The sequence below is a fragment of the Tetranychus urticae genome, chromosome 3 (genome assembly GCF_039701765.1).
Source record: "Tetranychus urticae isolate SD_2017Ah chromosome 3, NJAU_TeUrti_SD_1.0, whole genome shotgun sequence".
NCBI lineage: Eukaryota > Metazoa > Arthropoda > Arachnida > Trombidiformes > Tetranychidae > Tetranychus > Tetranychus urticae.
In genome coordinates, this window is record NC_142960.1 from 19,905,110 (window position 1) to 19,928,821 (window position 23,712).

Genomic DNA, 23,712 nt, shown 5'->3' on the forward strand with positions numbered 1-23,712 from the left:
TTTCGGATAAATATTGAGTAGTGACATCTATCGAGTAGTTTCTTAACCTCCTAAACCTTATCTGAAAAGAGGTTCAAAATATAAACACTTTTTCCATCAACAATCTCAATCATAATGTTACTGTGAATCAATAAATAAGTTTAATTAGTGTCAAATTTTGAAATAGTGCCATAAATCTACGGACATATTACTGATGTTAAAATTTGTGTTTGACACTGCTGTTAATCATGTTAATTGGTCAAACTCATGATTAAATAAACAGTAAAAAATTGCAATGGCTGGTTAGTGGTCATTGTTGGTGAAATCAAATTTTTCATCTGTTTAATCGTATTAACTGTAAGACAGGCTTTCAGACAGTTAAAGACACACTCTTCGATCAATCAATTTGGAATATTCATGTTGCCAGCATTTAAAAATTGATTTTTAAAGCAATTTAAGCTTTAATTGTGAGTTTTGAGAAAAGAAAGAATCAAACCAATCATACTGGTGATTATTGGGTGAGGTTTGAGACCGGCTCAATGGACAAGATGCAAAGAAAGGTAATTTCATGTTTTTCTGTTTCCCTATTCATACACCATCATCATCATCTTCACACAAATTCTTGCTCTGTCTTTTTTCTCTGAATCTTTCGATCAATAATTTGATATGAGTCACACATTACTTTTTCCTCTTTCTTCCCTTTCACGCTTCTTTCTATAGACTTTCCTTCAAGTTTACCACCCAAAACAATACACTTGCTAACCTTCCTTATTCATTTGGCCAGTTTATTAAAATTAATTGTACCAATGGACTAAATTATTTGTGATATTTTCTCTTCTTATCTTTACCACTCAACCCTTTTTGTGACTTTTAACCTTCCCAATATTTACAGTAATCTTAAACTCTAACTCGACTGGTTTCCTCACAACACTTTCAACACCATGATTTAATCAACCATCTTGATCATCTTACCAAAATGACAATTTTGGCTAGAACAAATTAACCCTAATACATAATGATTTAATCCTTATTGTGTGGTGATTCTAAATTCTCATTCAACAATCCAATTTTTCGATTAAATTTGATAAAAGCAGCAAAAATGCATCTCAATGGTAAGCTTACTTTTACATTTTACATTTGCTTTGTAAAGGCAAAAGAATCTCCAGCCAGATCCTTTCTTTCCACTCTATGATCATTGATTTTCATTATTAATTCAATCCTTTCTCATTATTATCATTTTCCCTTTCAAGATTCTTATATCTCTTTCACCTGTAAACTGATTTATAGCTACAATTTGATCATGTTAAAGTATCCAAGTTAATGTTAACCATCGACTCTTTATGCACCCATTTGTTGATTGATTTTTTGTGAAAAGCTCTTTCCATTTATTTCCATATTCTGAAATATTTCCACCATAAACAGTTCAGCTAATCTGTAACTTATCTTTTTCACCCCAAAAAAGTAAACCCAAGAATCCCTCTTTATCAACTCACTTTTAAGGAATCATTTCCCTGTTAAAATCAAGATATTTACAGATTGCCGTTGAATTATCTCCAAACTAAAGCCTTGTGTTAACTAAGTAAATACGCTTCATGATGATTAGATAAGCTATAACTTGACCTTTGTCAAAGCTTGATCAAAAGCTTTGGCCCTTTTCACAATGATTTCATTACCTTGTCTAGAAATACTCAGGATTCTGATTTCAGCTGTTTCGATAAAACATCTTGAAATTGACATCATCAGATAGTCAATTGATAACATCCTGATTAAATTAGTTTCCTTTAATCATTAACAAACCAGTTTCCAATATGGTTTAATTCACCGCAATCCACAGCAACTGAATAAAACAACAAAATTATCAAGTATATCGTCATCAACATTTCAATTAGTTATTCCGTTGTTTGTTCAACAACCATTGAATTATAAAAGGCAAAACATTCATTCCCATTAAACAGTATATTGTTTCAACATTAACCTTTCATTTAGCCAATTTGAATTAATTTAACTGCAATTTAGTCAACAACAATACCTGTTGTGTCCTAGTAAGTAATTTATGGTTTTTATCAGGTTTAATGTGAAACTCACATCAACATGAGAATCAGTTCAACGGTTGATCTTATAAATGTCCGATTAAAAGGTCACAATTTCTGTCTAAATGTAAGCCACAAAAAAACTAACATTTATTGAGCACAAACAAGTGAATTTATCATCTTAAAAAAACCTTTTTTGTCACTTTTTCTTAACCCTGAATGTGACATTCATCTGAACACATTCAGGTTGATCTCATTCAATTTCAATCCCAGGATTAGTAGATAAAAAATCAAGTTTCAAAAAGATTGTTTACTGCCAAATAATGTTGTCATCAAACTGTAAATGTCCCATCATCATGATCATTTCATGTTTGTACACAAAATTAACCACTTTAATTCAATCGCCTCCACTTTGAACTTAATCAACACCAACATTTGATTGAACTAAATGTAAAAGATGCAAATTTTCAACCAATTCAATTGTAAGATCATATTTTCACATTTAGTTTTATTATGCAAAAATGTGAACCACAATTTTACAGTTGAAACTTGATTCAAGTTGAAATGAAACCGGCAATCATGTAATGGTCAGTGTTTAACTTTATTTCAAAGTAAACCGTTGGTTAGTCTTGATTGATGGTCATGTTTAACGGACTCTGCATTGATTACCCTTTAGACATAACAAAAATAATTGATAATCAGTGTAATTTACTTGATTTGATTTGTATAGTTGAAGAGATGATCACCAATTAATCGTAAATATAGTCGTAGGAGTTTTATCAGGATATTTCATTTGAGTCAAAATTTCTTCATTATTTATCATGTTGCTGCTGTTTCACTCAGGACCAGATGAACCCACGCAATGAACAGTCAAGTTAGCCAGCTTTTTTTTCATGAATTCAACTGTCGATACAATTGGAGAAAGAACGAGTTTTGAAGCACCGAATGAAAGGAAAAGAAAGAAGCTAAAAGAGAGACAAAATTGGGCGAAAATAGGTTGATCTTCCATGATAATCTTCTCATTCCTGTTTTCATCATTTCAGTCTCTCTCACATCTTCTGGTAACTCTCACTATTATCTCACCCAGTTATCCATCTTTTTACACTCTTTTTAATCAACTTTGTTTAGTGTTGATGGTTAAACAACTTGACTTAGTGATGTTCATTGTGAGTGTTTAAATTGTAATCAAACCAGGGATGATTAGGTAAATAGTTATCCAAAAAAGAGGATGATAAAAATGAGAGTTCATTGCTTTTGTTGACAATTGTTGTCGATTGTAATCAACATACCAAAGGATTTATTGTGCCTTTAGTGTTTACCTAATTTAGTGTTTCATTTGGATTCTTATTCATCGATTTAACTTCCTTATAACCACTGAAATTATCTGAATCTGAGTTGTGATTAAACTCAGTTAATTACTGTTATCTCAACTATTACACATTTATGGTATGAATATTTCATTAAATTGCTTTTCCTTGCTTTCCTTTTGTTAACCTAACATTGTAATAAGATTTACATTTATCAAGATTCATTGTTTTAACTGCAATAGACTATCAAAACAAGTAAAAATGAAAACACGATTAAAGTGAAACACTTTTTTTACGGTCAACAATCAACAGTTCTTGATTAGTAAACTTGATCAAACCTGAACTCTGAGATAGTGTATTGAGATTAATCTAATTTTCAGTTTTCATTTTTTTCGCCACCGATGATTGACTTCAATTGTGACAATACAATTAAATTGTAATTTATTGAAATGACCGTCCAATTTGAATGGATAAAAATTATGATTACATTCATTTACATTGCAAAAACAGTGTTCAACATTTGAAAACATGAAATAGTCAGCAATTCATTTTTCCCATTCATTCCATATTCAGAATAAATCAATTTAAAATGCTTAATTGCAATGTCTTTGATTGTTGAACTTGTAAATGAATGAGCAAACTAATGATAATAAATAAACACGAAGCAACAATTACAATTTACCGCTAATTCAAATGATGGTAAATTTTCAAATCTTGAATAGTTTAAAACCAGCAAAAGAAAGCTAACAATTGTTAATTGTTGTTGCTGTTACTGCTACTATTTAACAGTAAAATAATTGCTTCTAACCTCATCAGTGTTAATTAGTAAATTAATAATTGTAACCAGACAAATGATTATGCCCTTAACCGTTAACCATTATGAAACAATTTACTCTGCGTCATTATTAATTGTATAATGAGATGTATTTTCAGCTGTTATGGCGGTTGATACATTGCTTCTTCAGTGGGTTGAGGGTGGATTAAATGTTGATATATTTGGGGCTTGATGATTATTATGACTGGAGGATGTTGATTGTTAATCTTTCATTCGTTCTACCTTTTCTTTCATTCACCAGGTCAACTTGATCGACTGTATTTTTACCGATTCCCATCAAAATCCCACTCAAATCCTTTTTACTTTTCAATTTAAACATTTCATTTGAAATTGATCCTTTTTTTTCATTTCTTACTCATTTCTAACCTTATTTATTTATCATCACCACCACCATAATACATCAACAATCAAACTTTAATCAATCCATGTTTAGTTCACCTACCTTCAAGTATTTACCTAAACAGTCAACATTGAAAAGTCAATTGTTTCATCCTAATTAAGCCACCATTATCTTAATAATTATTGTTATGTATTGAAACCATTATTGTTAATCTTGAAATTACTTACAAGAAGACTTGAGAAACAAACCAAAACCATTCATTCTTGTATGAAATATTAATTCACTGCAATATATGATAGCAATTTGATATCAATTACTTGATTATCATTTGAACACACTTGATTGTAAAATAAAAAGGATAACAATTTCAAGAGAATCAGAAAAGGTATCAATTAAAATTGATCTTCAATTGCTTTGAGAGACTTTAAAAGCTCAGTTGAAACAAAAAATGTTCACTTGAAGAATCAGGATTTATCAATAAACAATTAGCTTTTATGTCTGATTGTGTTCATGTTTGGTCCATTTTCAGACCATTGTTTCATTAAATTTAATTTCTTGTTTAACGATACAAAAAGGTGTGTTTAAAGGGTTAATTCACTTGTTAATATAAACTTTTCCATTTAAATGGTAATGCTCTTCAATTGTTAATAAGATTGCAATGTAATTAACAGTCATTTAATACCATCAGACAACAGTTGAGACATTTATTACTGAAACAATATGCCAACTTAATTGCAGTTTATATTGTAATCCAGTTTGGTTGGTGGGCAAAAAATAAAGGTAAACCTCAATCATCGCATTCATCATAAAGTACTCAATTGATTCTCATTTTTTTACCTCATTTTTTCGTTATCATTTCTCATGAATTTCCATCATTACAATCATAACAGAAAAGTACGATAAAAGTTCAGTGAACTCGATTTTCAGCAAAAACTTGTAAACTATTAAAATTGGTGTTTGGACACGAATTTTTACTGAAACAATTGAAAACCCTTTAATCACTTTTTTTTGTTATCTTAAACTGACTAAACCATCATTTAATTATAAACCAAGTGAGTCTTTTAACCACTTTCATATCATTTCAGGCTAACTATTGATTCTCCTGTTTAATTCAGCTCCAAACGTGGTTCATCATTATCATTGCTATTAGTGTATATTCAAAGTTATTAATAATCTCGTTTCTTATTATTGTTTCATTACTTGAACCACTCTTTTGGTCAGTTAAATATACTGAATGCTTTGGGTTAATTTTTAATTAACGAATTGCATGATTTTTACTAATTTTCAATATTTTTCATGTTCTGATCAATACTGAAAGGTTTGATTAGGAAAAGGAAAAATAAAAATGAAAAAATTCCAATGAAAAAAACATTCGTTTCAGGCTCAATATGCAATAATGGTTAGTGTTGTATGTTTTCAAGTTTGTTGATGTTAATTGTTGACTATTTAAATGTTCATCTAAATTTAACCATTTTAAGGTAATTGTTAGCAATTTAACTTGTTCACTTTGACAATATTCATGCCATTAGTTTGAATGGTTGACTGTTGAAGGTTCAAATTGTTGTCACAATTAAAGTATCCATTTAAATTGTTCGTGAAAAAAAGGTTGTTTCATCTTTCTTTTTGTCTCTTCTTGTCATCTTCATCTTCTCATATTAGTCTTCTCATCTTCAACAGGGTGAGAAAAGGAAACTGAATTTCACTTCTCATCACTCTGTCATCTTGCGATCATCGTGTAAAAAGCTGACTTTTTAAGTGATTTCCTTCTTGAGTGTGTGTGTGTGTTTCCTTAATTTCATATTCAGGTTAACATTTTTCTTCTTATTCTTGTTCAATTTTTCTTCATTCTAAATATTTTTCTTTGCTTTTTTATTCTCTTTTCAGATGCTGCTTCAAATTTACTGTCGATAGATAAAAAGGGAGAAGAAAGACAGACAAATAGTGGAGATTCTGGTGAAAACTCTTTAATATTGGACCAAGAATTTTCTGGTCAATCCTGTAATAAGACAGAATTAACTGCAGAAAAGTCTGACTGTCCTTCAAATTATTGCTCAAAACCAGAGGAAGCTCAAGAAACAAGTGACCGGCGTAAAGAGGAGCAACAAATTAATGATCAGCTGTTAACTAAATCCATAACAGGCTCATTTAATGGATCTGCTAACCTACAAACAACCAATGATATTTCAATTATGCAAGATAGTACCGATCTTCATTGGTTTAATGAGGAAACCTATCAAAGGTTAGTCGAAAAATTCAGCAAAAATGTTTCATTTGATCAGAAAATTTAATCATCTTTCAGATTGATAAAGATGACAAAAAGCTTTAACAGTAAAACATGAATTGATTTTGCATATTAAATTGTTTAACTAACTCTTCTTCTTCTCTTTTCTTCATTTTTTAGTGAAAAAGTCCCACTCGTTGAAAACATGCCAATAATAATTGAATCTTCAAGCGGCGAGTCATCAAATCGTGATTTAAATCGATATCATGCTTTATCCCGAAATATTGATGCCACTTTAGCCCAGATTGATATGGAAACCTTTCGAAGTGAAGACATTAATCACATTTATTCAACTCTACCTGAGCTTGACTCTTCATGTGGTCCAGTTGTTGAAGACGGCGGAGAAGAGTTTGCCTCAGTATCAGGTTCCCTTTTGGACGAGATCACTACTGATAGCCATTATTTAAGGTGAAACATTTTCACGCCAATCAACTGATAAACTCATCCCTGTACACCATGTTTTATTACTGCATGATTTTGCTCAGAATGCTTCCAATGTCTAACCATACATCATACTAACCATTAACTTGTTTCCTTCCTATTTTGTTTATTTTGTTTTTCATGCATTTTATGTCTTCTTCGTTTTCCCTTTTTACTTTATTGCCTTGTTTTCATTATCATTATCATCATCAATAACATCAACTCTCTCTTTCTCTCTTCTTCTCTTTCCTCTTCGTGACTCCTATTTCCAATCAGCTCCAAGAGATTTAACAGTCATGGCATTGACTTAAATGGTTCTAGTTCTATTTTTGATTCCTCTATGATTGACGAGACTTCAAAAGCATTATCCTCGGCAACAATGCGAAGTGAACGCTTGCCCGGTCTTTATTCAAGATCTCGTATTGATTTATCTGGTGTTTCAGTTGATTCATTGGATTTTAGTTCCTCGGAAAATGATAATACCAATGAGATGATTTTACGCTGCCGTGAACAGGATAAAACCAAATATACAATTGCATTCGAGGAAAGTGTTTCATCTATAACAACCTTTTCGGACTCTGCGGATGATACTAAAAACAATTCAGAGGAAAGTGATGCTGCAACCAAATTTAATTTAAATAATTTGAGACGTCGAAAGACTAATGGTACTGTTAACATTGTCCTTGATGGGGATATAGCTGCAGATGGAGACGATGATGATGATTATAATGACAATTATCTGGTTAAATCAGAATATACCACTTGGAATATGGTGAAAAGACGACCAATTGGTTCAAATGGTAGACGTGAATTAGTTAAACTACGACGCTATCCTTTTCGCTCTGTTGCTAAACAGAGCCAGAGTTTACCCAATATTGTTCAGGTAGCCTCCGTGATTACTGGTGATGAATCTTTGTTTCCTCCATTAGGAAGTTATGTTCCTTTGTATGATCTCAACAAGTCAAATACAACCACCAATTCATCAAATAGTGAGGCTAGTCCACCTCGATCATTGATACGACTTTTCATTAAAAATCGTACATCACCAACTTCAAGTAGTCCAGGGTCTTCTTCAACCAGTTTTGAAGGGCATTTCATTGAATCAAGTGAACCTCGTAGTCATGGAATGGTCTCTGGTCATGGAATTTCCAAAGTCTCATCCAATCGAGTTGCACCTCGAGATAATCAAGGTTACCGAGAAAAAGAAAGTACTGTTCGAGTTTCAACTAAACGAACAGTTGGTCAACAGTGTTTAAGTGAAGATTGGAATAATTTTGAAGATAGTTTAGTCTCTGAAGGTCATGTAACCCTTTTGACTCCTAAAAGTGGATTTAGTCGATTGAAACAAGCAAGTCCTATCAGAGAGGAAGATGCAACAACGGATAATTCACGAGCTGATGAAGCTATTGCCAGTGGTACAGATGAATCTTATCATGGAAATGGTCTACCCTTGAAGGGTAAACTAAATAATCAACAATGGTCTCCACAGTTTGATAATGGCAACAAAAATACTCCTCATGAACGCGATGTAATTGGAGCTCGACGAAGTGTTTCGGTTGATCGTTTCATGTCTAATCAATGTGGCTGCCCTTCATCTGGTACATCAAACAATATAAGACGAAGCTCTGATTATGGTTCAACAAATATGAACAAGATACGATTCTCATCAGGTCGAGAGTTTGGCTCTGTTTCAAGTGGCTACTTAAGCAGTCGCCAAGGATCAAGTGAATGGCATCGTAAAGCTAATCCAATTCAATCTCATCCACCTCCTTTACCATCATCTCAATATCCTCTTAACCCTTCATCTTCTTCTGGCTCTATTCCATCATCGTCTAAAAAATATTCAATTTCTGTAACCACCATGAAAACAGCATCAACTCAAGTTCCAGTTCATATACAAGATAAGCAAGTTCAAACAACTTACAAGTCTAATGATGAACCAGGCCCAACAAGTTTCATTATTCGTGAATATCCGACAAACACTGTCCGAGAAAAAGAAATACCATTGTCAAGTTTTGCCAAAGAATCACCCACAGAACCAAATGATCAACGTAAACCTTTGTACGTTTGTTTCCCGAATTATTCTCTCCCAGATTTAAGTTTTCTTCGAAATCTTTCTTGCCCTTGTACACCGAAAGAAGAAGGGCCGACTGCTGTCTATTTATCACCCACTAAGCTGAATTTACCCATTCGTGAGTTTACTCCGCCAGTTAAAAGACCTCTTAGACGTAAAGGAGCTCGACCCAAATCTTGTACTGATTATGAAAATTTGATTGCTAACCGCAGCTTTAATCATATCAAAGATTGGGATTCTTTGAAAGTTCTACTACCAAATGAATTTAAATCATTGATTGCTCGATTAGAAGGTGATGGAAAAGTGAAAACCGGTGATCAAGAAAGCGAAGAAAAGAGAGAATCAAATTATGAAAACATTAATAGAAAGCAATTTGGAGAAAGTGCAAATAATACTACAAATAATAATAATTATAATAGTAACAGTAATAATAATGTTTTTACTAATAACTCAAGTAATGTTGCTAAAGATGCTTACAATAATAGCTCTAACCCATTCAGCAGTAATTTTAAGGATCCTAACATTGAATCTAGTCCTCAGGGTGAAGTTAAACTTCGACCTCGTAAAAGGTTGACGCCGGGCAGGTCATTGGATAATGGCAGTTACCAATGTCCATCAGAGGATAACACCGGTGGATGTGTTTGCAGAGAAAAAAAGAGACACTCGCTTCAAGAGCCTTCAGAATATGGAAATCACCCTGAAACTGAATGTTCATACCGTAACACTATCTCTCGAAGTGTTACTATGCCTTCTTGCGTATGCCATAACCAACCTGTTTGTCATTTAAATTGTTGTCAACCTCAACCTTATTATCATCATTCCCATCCGCACCATGATTACCTTTACTCACATCCAACTCCACCTTCACCTCAAGTTTATCAGTCATCTCATCATCATCATGTTGCTCATCATTCATCTAATTCGTGTTGTCAGGGACAAGGAGCAAGATCATCAATGTCAACAAATGTCATGCCAAATGAGATTCCCTCTTCAATGGCTAATGGTCTATTTGATGATCCATCAGTTGATAGGCTTTGTCATCTTCTCTCAAAAGGCATGTCAGTCAAAGAATTTACAAATATAATTGGAGGAGGAGGAAATACTGGCGCTCTCAAGACTCGATTATCATCTCCATCTAAACCTTATGAACCTATTAAAGAACAAGTCATTGAAGAAAGTGAATCCATGTGCGTGTCATCGAAAGAAGCTGCACAATGTTCAAAACAAGGAGAAATAATTGGTGAGACCAATCGCTATGGAACAAATGATTGTCAATCAAATGAAAATAGGGATAAAAATGAGTTTACCAATTTTAAAGATGAAAAGAAAAATTCGAGTTTTAATGTAATTAAAAAACGATGGGAATCGTTAACAGTATCACCTGGATCATCATCATCAGCTAATTCACCTGAACTTTCCACCAATCCAAATAATGAAGTAGGAAAAGTGAAAAGTTCAAAATGTGAAAATAAAAATAGCAAACAAGGATCAACTTCAGCAACACCATTGACTTCACCGGGAAACACGATCAACTCACCATCATTAGCCTTACCAATTAAGCCAAAAGTTCCAGTCAAACCACCTTTATCCACATTAAGACCTACTTCTGGTCCAGTTGCTAAAAGACCAACCTCGCTAGGTGCCAATACCAACGTTTTCAAATCTATGATACCAATAGCTAAAGGAAATAAATCACCGCCTATGGTTAAACAATTAACATCACCAAATAGTAAAACATTGCCTAGAAGCAACTCAAAGAGAACGTGATGGTTGTCTTCTAATGATAATTAAATTGATTAAGATTATTGTGGATATAAAGAAGCAAAAATACACTAAAATGATAAAATTATTAAGATTGCAAACAGCCTTCTGAGCTTTTCTATTATTTGTTAGTTTTATTTTTCTCTCAAACAACCATCACAACTCTTCTTGAGGCTCATTTTGCTAATTAAGGATAAACTATTGCTAAAGAATTACTAAATTCACTCTAAAGGAATACCAATTTTTTCCAATTACTCAACCTAACAAATCCAATTAAGTTTAAATTATTTTGACTTTTAATTTTCTGTTTTTTTTCTCTCTCTTTACTTTCCATTTGTTCATATTGTTTTCGTTTATCTATCTATCAATGCAAATACAAATTAAATACATTTATTTTTTATTTATTGATCACTTTCCGTTTCAACATTTCAGTTAAACGATTATCAACTGGAACCGAAGAAAACAATTGATTATCTTTGAGCAACCTCAATTGAATATAATACTAACAATTTGCTGTGTTCTTTTCATTCTCTTTGTGAACCCATTTTTCATTCTCACCCTTCATCCTCTTTCAAACCTCACACTCTTAACCATAGTCTTAACTAGATTATTTATCCTGTGCAATTCAATGATGATTATTAAATTATTATGTACCATTGAGAAAAGCAAAATAATAAGTTCCACTTTGCAATTAATCTTCCCAATATTGACTCACAATTTATTTCACTTGGTAAATAATACTGTCTCTAAAGCAATTCAAATATTTATGTCAGTATAATTTACAAGTTTTAATTTTGATTTTTAGTTTCTAAGCCTTTGCTTTTGATCTAAAATTAATGCAAAAGTGCTAATGCTATCAATGTCACCTGAAAATAACTCTTGTCATACCTACAATCTCTTTAACTTTGAATTTATTAGTTACAGATCCAAATTATCAATTAGTCTTTTTACCAAAAATAAAATCGTTTTAGCAATTTGTAATTCATCATTTAATCATTTTTCAACTCAATCATTCTGGTAGATTTGGGGCAGAAAAGTGCTTGGGTAGATTACATCTCATTATAAAATCGTCGATTTCGTGTCCAAGTAAACGATGATAAATATATCTGGAAATAGAAGATTCATCAACAGCAAACTGACGAAGAGCAACTTGCATCCTAAAATGACGAATAAAAAGAATGAGAAGAGTAAGCAAACATTGAATTTAGTGACTGAACTTAAACAGACTCAGAATAAGTTTAGAAATATCATTCAAATTTAAATTGAAACACTTACCTATCAAGATGTAGATTTCCAAACAAAGTCGAGAAAAAAATTAGATACATATTCAGTTGGCAAAACCCAGCTCACCAAAAGCTCGAGCAAAAGACTAACATTCTGTAGTCCCAAGTCTCCTGGTCCATGAGCCTATTGATTGTTAAAAGTAAATAGAAATATTGTCGATTAAAAGAATGGATATTTGAACAGCGTATAAAGTAAAACTAAGGACTTCCTGATAAAGAGAGCAAAGGGGCTAATCTGAAGTGAAAGGAAGCTAATGCCTTAAATGAAGCTTCGACAATCAATCAAAAAAACAATAAAAGACAATGTAATTAACAACATGGGTTATAAGATGAACAGCCTGTTCAAGAAATAGCATTTATAAAGAATGTAGGGAAATCGAAACTTACGCTAGCTTGACCATCAACATGTATATCTCCTGATGTTACAGATGGTCCTACACCAGCAAGGGGTTAGGAAAATTGACTTTGGGTCAATGTGGATAATGCTAATCGATACAATCAAAATCAGTTTCTTGAGTACCACCTCCAATCAATTCATTTGTTTCCTCGGAATCACGAAATGTTAAGGTACCCTGTGAATTGGGTCCATAGGTTGACAAACTCATGTTATAAATTATTAGCTTTAGCCTTGGCATGTGTTAAAATATGTGATTTAAGGTTTGTTGATTGGGCAAACTTTTTTGAACAATCATCGAAAGGACAAACATAAGGTCGATCTCCTGTATGTATTCTTACGTGCGTTCTCAAGTTAAAATCTAGGGAAAATCTTTTTCCACATCCTTCGAATGTACATTGAAAAGGTTTTTCTCCAGTGTGTACCAATTGGTGTCTTTTAAGTTTACTTGATTCAACAAATGCTTTACCACATTCAGCACAAACATGAACACGAGGACCATGAGTATGTAAATGTTTTCTCATCGCACTATTATCTCGAAACATTTTCGAACAGCCTTTATGTGGGCAACCAATGGTCCGAGTATCGTCATCCGATGAAGGTTTACGGGGTTTCATTTTTGCGAATTCAGCTAATTGTTTAGGATCAGATAGATCAACTCCTGGTATACCCTCTTTGGGTATTTTCTTGATACCAGTCACATATTCACTCATATCCAGTTGAAGTTGAGATTGTTGTGTTGAATTAGAATCATTATCTTCATCGTCATTTGCAGGTACCCAAGTAAAAAATCTGAAATGTCCACCTCCCAAGGTCTTGATTTGAATTGATTTTTCTTTCCATTTGGTTGATCTTGTTGGCTGTCGTAGTAGAGATGTACCAACAAGGTTTCTGGTCGAGTTATCTTTATCACCTCCAACCAATTCATATGTTTCATCGGGATCATGGAATGTTAAGTTACCCTGTGAATTGGGTCCATAGGTTGACAAACTCATGTTATAAATTGGGTAAGCTTCAAAAAAATATCAATTTATAAATTAAATTAAGTGGTAAAGACTATCACATATCATAACACAATAAATTTAATCGATGCACTAACATCAATATCTATCGATATTCTTAGCAATACTATCGATGTGCAAAACATAAAATTCTGTTCAAGTTACAAATCTGTTACTTTGTGCTTCTTTTTCTGGTGAACATCAAGATGACGGGAAGCAACAAAAGTGCTCGACATAGACTACTATTTATGTTATCCTTGACCACAAGTTTTTTTATAATCGAAATAATAGTTGGTTATATAACCAATTCGATGGCATTGGTAGCAGATTCATTCCACATGTTAAGTGATGTTGTTGCCCTTGTGATTGCATACATCTCTGTTCTTATGTCACCAAAAAAGTGGTCTAAAAACACTTTCGGCTGGGCTCGAGCTGAAGTGTTAGGTGCTCTTGTTAACGCTGTTTTCCTAGTGGCTTTGTGTTTCTCCATTTTGGTTGAATCAATTAAAAGGTTTTACACCCCAGAAGAAATTCATCAACCAGTTTTAATTCTAGTTGTTGGCTTCTTTGGCCTTGTTGTTAATGTTATTGGTCTCTTTCTCTTCAAAGGTAAGGTTTCTCACCTTAAACTCTCATCATCTTTACCATTCACAATCGATCTTCAGTCTCCTTATTCTTGCATTTTGTTTTCTTTACTTATTTCAAACGTCATTATTCTTTCTTTACCTATCATGTCAAAAAATGTATCTATTATTCAAGGTTTCTTAACAAATATCTTTGATAGTCTAATAATAGACAAATTACAAGTCAAAAATCTTCACTTTTTTCTGAGAAAACCTCCGAGTTTAAATTGGAAGTTGCTAGGTAGCTCTACTTTCTAATAGCTTTTCAACTCGATAATTAGCACTTGTTCTCATTCTTGTGAAAGTCTTTCTTTCTCTGTCTCTCGTCTCTCCAATCTCTCTCTTTCCTTTCTCTGCTCTTCACTGTCACTTTTAGATATTCTAGCCTTGAACCTGTATTTAATATAATTTGACAAGTGATAACTTGTGAGTTTTTGCCTTTATCAATGTTATGTGTTAAAGAAATTTAGATTCGCCTATGATCTAATTTAATTGTCTATATTTTTGCACATCTTTTTATCTTTGGCTCGTTATCAAACAAGATGGAGGACATGGACACAGTCATGGTGGAAGTCACAGCCACAGTCACAGCCATAAGGAGCACAATGGTGAGATCAGGAATCACTTGAATATTCAAGAAGAAGTCTTCACCTCTGAGAAAGGAGACATCATCTCTAAAGATCGTGAACCAATATCAACATCAGCAATCCATCCATCAGGGACTCAGACTGAATTATCTCCCTCCTCATCCTCAGCATCCTCAACAGCACTGAAAAATCGTGTAAATCACAGTAGTAGCGCTCAAATGAATATTAGAGGAGTATTTTTGCACGTCATGGCTGATGCTCTGGGATCTGTAATTGTCTGTATTAGTGCTTTGATCATCATCTACACCCAATGGGAGCTTAAAGAATACGTTGACCCCTTCCTTTCCATTTTAATGGTCACACTGATTAGTTACAGTACATGGCCACTTTTGGTTGAATCAGCCATGATTTTATTACAAACAGTGCCCACTCATATCCAGATTGACTCTCTTCAGCGAAAATTGCTGCAAGAAGTGAGTAACAAATATTTTCTTATAACAAATTAACCCATCACTATTTTGGAATTTTTTCAATTTTGAACTTATCACTTAAATTGTTTTCTTTTACGTCGCTCTCTCTATCCTCGATATTTAGTTTTATAAAAATAGCATTGCTGCATTTTTCACTAGCAATCCTTTTTCATTTATCATTCATTTTTAATTATTATTTGCATGTTCTTCCAATTCAATCAACTATCGATTGCAGTTTAGCTTTAAACTAATTGACATTATTATGACTAATTATAGGAATCTATTAGGAAATTGTCATGAATGAAACATTAGTCAGCGTTTGCTGATATAATCCTTGTTAATTACAGGATTTGATATTTAAAAAAAACTTATTTTACTCTTGTTTCATTGATTCTAATTTGTGACATAGTTAAATAGCTACATCAATTTTATTTCATTATAAACTTCAATGACCTCTTTTATAATAATTTTTATCAGAAAACACTTTCAGATGAAATAAAATAGAGATTCGTCGGGATGTTGACATTTAACATTTGATTCAATTCAAGTCAAACAATGGTCAAATTTCATAAAGCAAAGGTTAATTTATTCAAGACATGAATTTGCTATTTCAATTTCTATTCTTAATGACTTTTTGACATATTTTTGACATTAATATATTGATAATGACAGTTATTTCCCTGACTTTTTAAAGAGGTAAACTTGACAAATTCAGACACTTCACACAATTTCTCGGTTCCAACTCTTGATTTCTTCGCTCATTCGAGACATGATCCATTTAAACGAAGCTCAACCTTACTATTAGCGAAATATTTTTGCTATTCTTTCATTTTGTTTTGTTTTTTCTAAATTTAATTATCATTTTCTTCTAACTCACTTGCAAATCTTAAATTCAGCTTAGACTTGATGTGAATCAAATTAACATATTTCTCTAATTGTCATTTGATGCTAGCTCATTTACACAATCGACTGTATTCGTCATAAAGATAATTACAACTACTTGAACTTTGTAATCTATTAATATAAGTACAAGTACGACTACATGTGGAGTGATCCACTACTACTAATGATAAATTGAGAAACTTTGACTTTTCAATTGCTTTAAAGAAGGCATAAATTGTCAACCAACAGCAGAAATTATTCCAGCATCTTCAGAAATCATCTTTCGATAATCATTCTAGACCCTTGATTATATACAACTACTTCTGTCCACGATTATCTCAACTGTCTACATCTCAAAGTATTTTTTTAACTATTTTATCAATTTTTATTGTTCCATAAATGTTTTTTTATCATAATCAATTCGTCTATTCTTGGTATTGACATTTGACTAACTTTTGAACATCACTGCTATCAAACTAACAATTTTAATTTCCATTAATTTTGCTCTCATTTGCGACTCTATTTGCTATGAAATTTTGGTACCATCATGCGTTTTTGTCTCATGTCATTATTGAAAATGACGGTGCTTCAATAGAATTCATTCTTTTTTTCAGTTTCCATTTTCAGTTCCAACAGAATTGGAAATTAACTGCAAAATGAAGCGATAGATGTCATGACTTATAATTATAAAACTAAAATTTCTTTATTTAGTTTTCCTTTGCCAAGATTGATTTAGAGATCAACTGCAACTAGACTTGATTAATGTTGACTATTGACAAACATGCATGACATTTTTCAGTTCGAGAATCGAGCTTATTTTAACCTTTTCCATCTGATTATTATATAAAATAACTGAATTGATTTCTTTGTTTCCTGAATAGATAGACGGTGTTCTTGCTGTTCATGAACTTCATGTCTGGCAACTGGCTGGTGATCGTATAATAGCTTCAGCTCACATACGATGCCACAATCTGCAAGATTACATGAGAATAGCTGAAAAGGTCAAAGAATTTTTTCACAATGAAGGTATTCATTCAACCACAATTCAACCTGAATTTGTGGACCTTGAATTAGAGGTGAGTTTTTTTACTTTCTCATATCACGTCTGCTACTTTTTACACCAACTTTACCGTCATCTTTATTACCAACCAACCTGTTTTAATATCTCCATCATTCACCTCTACAAGATTTTTTTATAACCATTATTGAGTCTAATTTTCTTGTTAAATAATTATAATAACATTTCTCTTCTTCTCAACAGTATCAAACAAAAGAGGATCAAGAAAATTGCGTGTTAGACTGTCCTCAAAATACTAGTTGTGCCGCCCAAACGTGTTGTGGACCCAAAAAAGAAACACCAAAGTTAAACATTCACAATGGTGCTTATAAGGGTTACACTGAAGTTACACCTACATCAGTTAGACGACGTCCAAGGAATGACCAAGGACCTGATTGTGACCTTTTACAGATTCCATTATCTGAAGTAAATGTAGAAGTCGCTGATGCAGATGCAGATAACAGTGATGAAGATGATGTTGGACCTGATGTCAAATTATCAGCTTTACGAGCTAAATTAGACAATAATGTTGTATAAAAAAGAAACTTGACTTATAGTCTTCGAAAAGCGACTATGGTGGATGACAAGGTGGCAATCGACTTATACCGAAACCAAGTCACAATCGCATTTAATTTTTGCTTAGTCAACTAAAAGACAAGGTGGATTGAGGATAACGCTCGGACGCATAAAGTTGAACTAATGCAAATGATAAACATTGAGAAAGCTTTGGCCAATCATAGACAAAAATCATGGATTGCAATGAATTTTTGCACTTTTTATTATCTTATTTCATCTTCCATCTGTATCTGATTATTTTTAACGACAATGATTGGTCAAAGGGTTTTAAATCAATCTAATTCAATTGGGATATTTGTGATAGACCATCAATATCTTTTAAGTGACTTGGTTTCTCTGGTCAATGATTTTGTTCATTGTAACAGATTTTCTCCATAACTATTGTAACTTTCATTCTCAATCAATAATCATCATTGATTTCATTTGTTTATCTCAACTTTCGTTACATCGACTCGAAGAAATATTACTTCAGTTAAATAAATTATGCATGGTTTTCATTTTTTATCAATTTCTTAATTCAATATCATTATTTGTTAATAAAATAAATTTCAACCTGAAAAAAAACAAAGTGACTCTCAAACCGATGCCAATTATTGGTCAAAATTTGGGTAAAACACAGTTAACTCTAAATGAACCTTTGTAAAAATGTTTCACCAAATGTTTCATTAAACATGATAAATTGAATTAGTCATGATCATTGATCATTGTTAATTGTATTCACGGAGTTAATGGATGACATTGAGTTATAATAAATTGGAAATGATGAAAAGCTTAGCAACAGCTTTTACCTTGAATCATTATCATTGTATCAATTTGAGAATCAAGATTATCACTTTTAAACATCTTGAAATACTTTAGCAATTTAAAAATGATGAAAATTGGGAACAAAATTATGAATCTTTTCAATTAATATCGTCATCGTAACCATAAAAAATTATAATCATCATCTTAAAAGCTTTCATATTACACTGATCAAGGTTAATATTGAAACCAGTCTGCAGACCAAATGTTGCAACTGCAAGAAATATTGCATATAATGAATTGTACGATTCATCAATAGGATACTAGATTTGATTGCAATTAGAGATACAGATTATTCCAGATTGATGAGTTTAGATGAGTTTAAATGAGTTTCTAAATCTAGATAATGAATTATTGGATATTATTCATTAGTAGATTAGTATAACTTAGATTAGTGTCTTAATCACAATTTTAGGTTGAGTTATTGAAGCAGTAAAAAAGTTGTCGGAGAAAAATTATCGACAATAAATCTGAAAATTTTCTGCTTGATGATGATTACCTTTTTTGCCGTTTCAACATCAGGATCAATTTTGAACATCGTACGATCAGTGATAGTGAATACAAGTGGGAGGTTGACTCTGGATGGATATTAAAAGCTTTGACAGAAGAAGAGATTTCATTTTGTGAATAAGTTTTGTCCAGTTTAGTTGATAATCTCAAGTGTTATTGTAATTGACAACAAATGGCCGAGAAAAAATTATCCGATGAATTTAAAGCCATTGAACAAAAATGGAAACCAATGCCCATCGAGGAATCAATCAAAATGTACGAAAGCTGGAGCGATAAATATGATTCCGTAAGTCCAGTTGATTTAGGATTAAAAGGATTATTGTGATTACTTGGTGATTAAAACTGATTCAATGTTTTTTCTTGCTTTGAAAGGATATGGATGTTTGGCAATACGATTCACCCAAAGGTACAGCGGTTCGCTTTTCCGAACTAAATTTACCCAAAGATATCAATATTCTTGATTGTGGAGCTGGAACTGGATTATTGGCAATTTATTTAAAACAATTTGGTTATCAAAACATTGATGCTCTTGATGGTTGTGAAAAGATGCTTGAAAAGGCCAGAGAAGTATGATAATGTTTAAAAAATGATGGAAACAAACAATTGAATCATTTTTGTTGTCATTCAATGTTGACAGAAAAATTTGTACAGTCGATATTTTGTCTCATTTGTGGGTCCAAACATTCAACTGCCATTCTTGAGTGATACTTATGATGCTCTGGTTATGTGTGGAGTCTTCACCCCTGGACATTTCCCTGTGCAAATCGGGACTTTTGAACAGCTTCTTCGAGTTGTTAAAAAAGGTTCTTTTTGTGTTCTTTTATATTTTTACTTTACTCGACTGTTTTAATGATATTTATTGATTTACTTTTTGCCCATTCAATAGGTGGTATCTTATCATGGGGAATGGCAGATCCTGAACATTATGCTGATCGAGACCCTGCTTATGCCAATGATGGTTTCAATAAGTTGATTGAACAACTTAAATCTAAAAATTTGATTGAAGTAGTTAAAGACCATCCAAAAGAACTGCCATCAGTTCAACCCAAGAAACGATATTTTTGGGCTGTTCGTAAACTTTGATGATTTAATTGTTAAATTGAGCTTTGCATTAAAAAAGCTCAACCTGATAGTTTATTAAAGTTACATTTCAATGGTTAAATCGTTAAATTATGACTCTTTTTGTTTTACTTGATTTTTTTACTCACAAAAATCTAGTATCAATGTAGAGTCACTTTTGATGAGTTGAATTTTACTCAATGATGTACCGAAGATGTTTCTAACATTGCAATAAGATCAACTCGAGCAACTTAAATTAAATAAGATCCTCTTTGCTCGTTATGAGACAATCATTTGAAGAAACAAACTAAACAGGAACTACTCGTTTTATTGATGTTTAATTTCGTGGCTTGTACAATCATTTAGTTTATTTAGTTCATTTAGTTAGTTTATTCATTAATGTATCGCTAGACAAATGACTAATAAAAACTGGTAATAAGTGAATCATCAAGACTTTTAAGCCAACGTAAGCGTTTGTTGAAGGTTATTGATTAGTGATTAATAGTTCCGTTTCCGAATCAGGAAAATAAAATCAAACAAAAAAGGGGCAAATTAAACAATTCCAATCAATCAAAAAACTCTTCGCTTTTACCATCGAATGTCTGATTGATGATAATTCAGGCTTGTCTGCAGAAAGTGACATTCAAGTTTATATTTAAACAGCAGAAATCAAACGTCATTGAACATTCGCCTTTTGCTTTAGTCAACGACTTTCGGTTAGATTGTCCAAGTTGAGATGATCGTTTGAAGAAATAGACTTACAAACCAGTTGTTAAGCAGCTCCAGGCTCTATGCAATATATTAAATTCAGAAATTTTATAATGCGAATTTTAATGCAAAGATTACTCAACTTACAGTTAAATACATCAAAATAAACGGCTGCATTCGCAAAAGGACTTGTAATTGATTGTCAGGTAGTCTGGTTGTCTGTCTGTTTTACCTGTCTTAAACATTTCAATCTCCGCGTCTCTAAGTTTTTTGGTTTACTTTGAAACAGGCAGAAAACCAAAAAAAACCCATAGACAGACAGTGAGAAAAGGTTAGAAATTCAGAAATTGCATAAATTACAGTAGTGTTAGTGCAGGCAAATGAAGAAAGGAAATTCAAAGTACCAGGAAATCAAAACAAGATACAGAAAACTGAGTCCATTTGCGCGATTTAAGCATTTCTCAGATTAACAGTTGCCCAGAAAATCGAGCCAAATTTTTTAGCATCTTTGATCATCTTATATTTCAATAAGTCTTAAGATATGTTCCATGAATATGTTAAAAGAATCATGATTCTAAGTGGTAACATTCTCGTGATATCGGTGTTCAAAATTTTAAGACTGATGACCGAAATTAAGAGAACTATTTATAAATTGAAAAAAGTATTCAATTCATGTTGTGTACAAACAATTTTTATGCATGAATAATAAGTTTTAGCCATCTAATTTATATGGTCAAAGAAAGAGGCCGGTTCAAATGAAAATCGAACTTATCTATTTGTTCAAAAACAGAAAACTTTATTTCTCAAAGTATTTACATTTTCTGGTTGACAATCAAAATTTACATCAGTAAAATAGAGTTTCATGAAAAAATCTGCTTGCTTAGCTGAATAAAAGACGATCGAAGTTCCAACTTTGATCTCGTTTTTCGCGAAAACTGTCCATTGGATGAAATTTACAATAGTACCAACAGATTCAGTTTTTATTTCACTACAAACCCACCAAGTCTCAACTCTTTACCCAAATGTTTGAGCCTTTGGTAAGTACTCTTTGCATTTAATTTGTAGGTTAAACCAGAAAATTAGTTTATTTACCAAGAAATGGGTTTAGATGAGTTTTGTATGTTAAATAATTTGTTGCCTGTACATCTAAGACCCAAACAGCGTAACCTGAATACACTAATGGACCGTTGTTGGATTTGATTGAATTGGTAATTTGTAAAGGGTTAAATTGGTGAAAGAATGATGGCTGTAGCTGTCAACATTCGCAAAATATCGAGGCTCAAAGTTTTAAGGCCAATGGCCAAAATCAAGAGAAATGTTGGTAAATTGAAAAAAGTATTTGATCCGTGATGTGTGCAAACATTTTTGGGAGACGCATAATAAGTTTCCGCTCTCTAGATCTTATGGTCACAGAATGTGGCCGTTTTAAATCAAAATCGAACTGATCTGTTTTAATTTTGACAGAAAATTTTACTGCTCAAAATAAGTCCATTTAATGATTGACCATTAGAGGATACAACAGAAAAATTAGTTTCATAAAAATATATGCTTCTAAAACTGTACAAAATGCGATCGAAGTTTCAACTTTAGACTCGATTTTCACGAAAAATATTGATCAGAGAAACTTTTGAATTGCACAAATGGACTCAGTTTTTATGTCACTACAAACCAACAAAAGTAATTTTTAGTTGTTACCAAAGAGTATGACTTTTTGGCTGTTACTAAAAAGACTCGATCAACTCAATCGTCACATTTATGTACGAATTGATTGCAATGGGAAAAAAGGGTAAAAATTGATCTCTTGCAAGTTAAGACTATGTTGGTTTTTAAGGACATAAAAACTGAGTCCATTTGTGTGACTTAAAGATTTTTCTGATCAATATTTTTCGAGAAAATCGAGTTCAAAGTTGAAACTTCGATCGGCTTTTATTTAGCTATGGAAGCAAGATTTGTCATGGGGTTCATTTCACTAATGTAACTTTTGATTCTCAACCAGAAAATTGTCTTATTTTGAGAACCGAAATTTTCTGTTTCTGAACAAATAGATAAGTTCGATTTTAATTCAAACCGACCAATTTCGGTGACCATAAGAGTTAGAGAGGTCAAACTTATTGCTAGTCCATAAAACTCATCGGGTCACATCATTGATTGAATACTTTTTTCAATTTAGCAACAGTTCTCTTTATTTTGGCCATCGGACATAAAACTTTGAACCTCGATAATTCGAGAATGGTAATACCTACAATCGCCATTCTTTCACCAATTTGACTCTTTACTAATTAATAATACAATTCAATCAAATAACTTTCCATTATAGCATTTCGGTCATGATATTTGCGTTGTAAATGTACAAGGAACAACTTATTAAACAAACAAAGTTCATCTAACCCATTTCTTGGTAAATAAACCAATTTTCTGGTTAAACTTACAAATGAAATGCAAAGAGGGCTACCAAAGGCTCAAAAATTTGGGTAAAGAGTTGAGACTTGGTGGGTTTGTAGGGAAATAAAAACTGAATCTGTTGGTACTCTTGTAAATTTCATCCGATAGACAGTTTTCGCGAAAAACGAGATCAAAGTTGAAACTTCGATGGCCTTTTATTCAGCTAAGGAAGCAAATTTTTTCATGAAACTCTATTTCATTGATGTAAATTTTGATTGTCAACCAGAAAATGTAAATTTTTTGAGAAATAAAATTTTCTAATTCTGTACAAATAGATAAGTTCGATTTTCAT

At 32.3% G+C, this 23,712-nt stretch overlaps 4 protein-coding genes across 9 annotated transcripts; 3 read left to right on the top strand and 1 right to left on the bottom strand.

Moving 5' to 3' along the window:
• Positions 1-69: 69 nt before the first annotated feature.
• Positions 70-11,427, top strand: LOC107362943 (uncharacterized). 6 transcript variants are annotated; one of them, XM_015930085.3, is made up of 5 exons: positions 70-539; positions 872-1,091; positions 6,376-6,730; positions 6,893-7,180; positions 7,469-11,427. In XM_015930085.3, exons 2-5 carry the CDS (start codon positions 1,079-1,081, stop codon positions 11,031-11,033), a joined length of 4,221 nt encoding a protein of 1,406 aa, XP_015785571.2. In that variant the 5' UTR covers positions 70-539; positions 872-1,078; the 3' UTR covers positions 11,034-11,427. The 6 variants fall into 6 exon arrangements, with proteins under 6 accessions (XP_015785571.2, XP_089125236.1, XP_015785570.2 ...); XM_015930084.3 differs by having other exon boundaries at positions 97-539; positions 700-1,091; XM_089269109.1 differs by having other exon boundaries at positions 109-539; positions 1,074-1,091.
• A 489-nt stretch (positions 11,428-11,916) lies between these two features.
• Positions 11,917-13,788, bottom strand: LOC107362954 (transcriptional repressor protein YY1-like). Its single transcript, XM_015930100.3, has 3 exons — positions 12,698-13,788; positions 12,303-12,434; positions 11,917-12,184 (listed from the first exon to the last, which is right to left on the bottom strand). Exon 1 carries the CDS (start codon positions 13,697-13,699, stop codon positions 12,917-12,919), a length of 783 nt encoding a protein of 260 aa, XP_015785586.2. The 5' UTR covers positions 13,700-13,788; the 3' UTR covers positions 11,917-12,184; positions 12,303-12,434; positions 12,698-12,916.
• A 103-nt stretch (positions 13,789-13,891) lies between these two features.
• Positions 13,892-18,408, top strand: LOC107362949 (proton-coupled zinc antiporter SLC30A1). The gene is made up of 4 exons (XM_015930094.3): positions 13,892-14,314; positions 14,871-15,388; positions 17,149-17,343; positions 17,529-18,408. The coding sequence occupies exons 1-4, from the start codon at positions 13,912-13,914 to the stop codon at positions 17,859-17,861; spliced, it is 1,449 nt and encodes a 482-aa protein (XP_015785580.1). The 5' UTR covers positions 13,892-13,911; the 3' UTR covers positions 17,862-18,408.
• Positions 18,409-19,328: 920 nt separating this feature from the next.
• Positions 19,329-20,373, top strand: LOC107363348 (methyltransferase-like protein 27). Its single transcript, XM_015930559.3, has 4 exons — positions 19,329-19,497; positions 19,584-19,778; positions 19,849-20,014; positions 20,098-20,373. Exons 1-4 carry the CDS (start codon positions 19,384-19,386, stop codon positions 20,292-20,294), a joined length of 672 nt encoding a protein of 223 aa, XP_015786045.2. The 5' UTR covers positions 19,329-19,383; the 3' UTR covers positions 20,295-20,373.
• Positions 20,374-23,712: the final 3,339 nt, after the last annotated feature.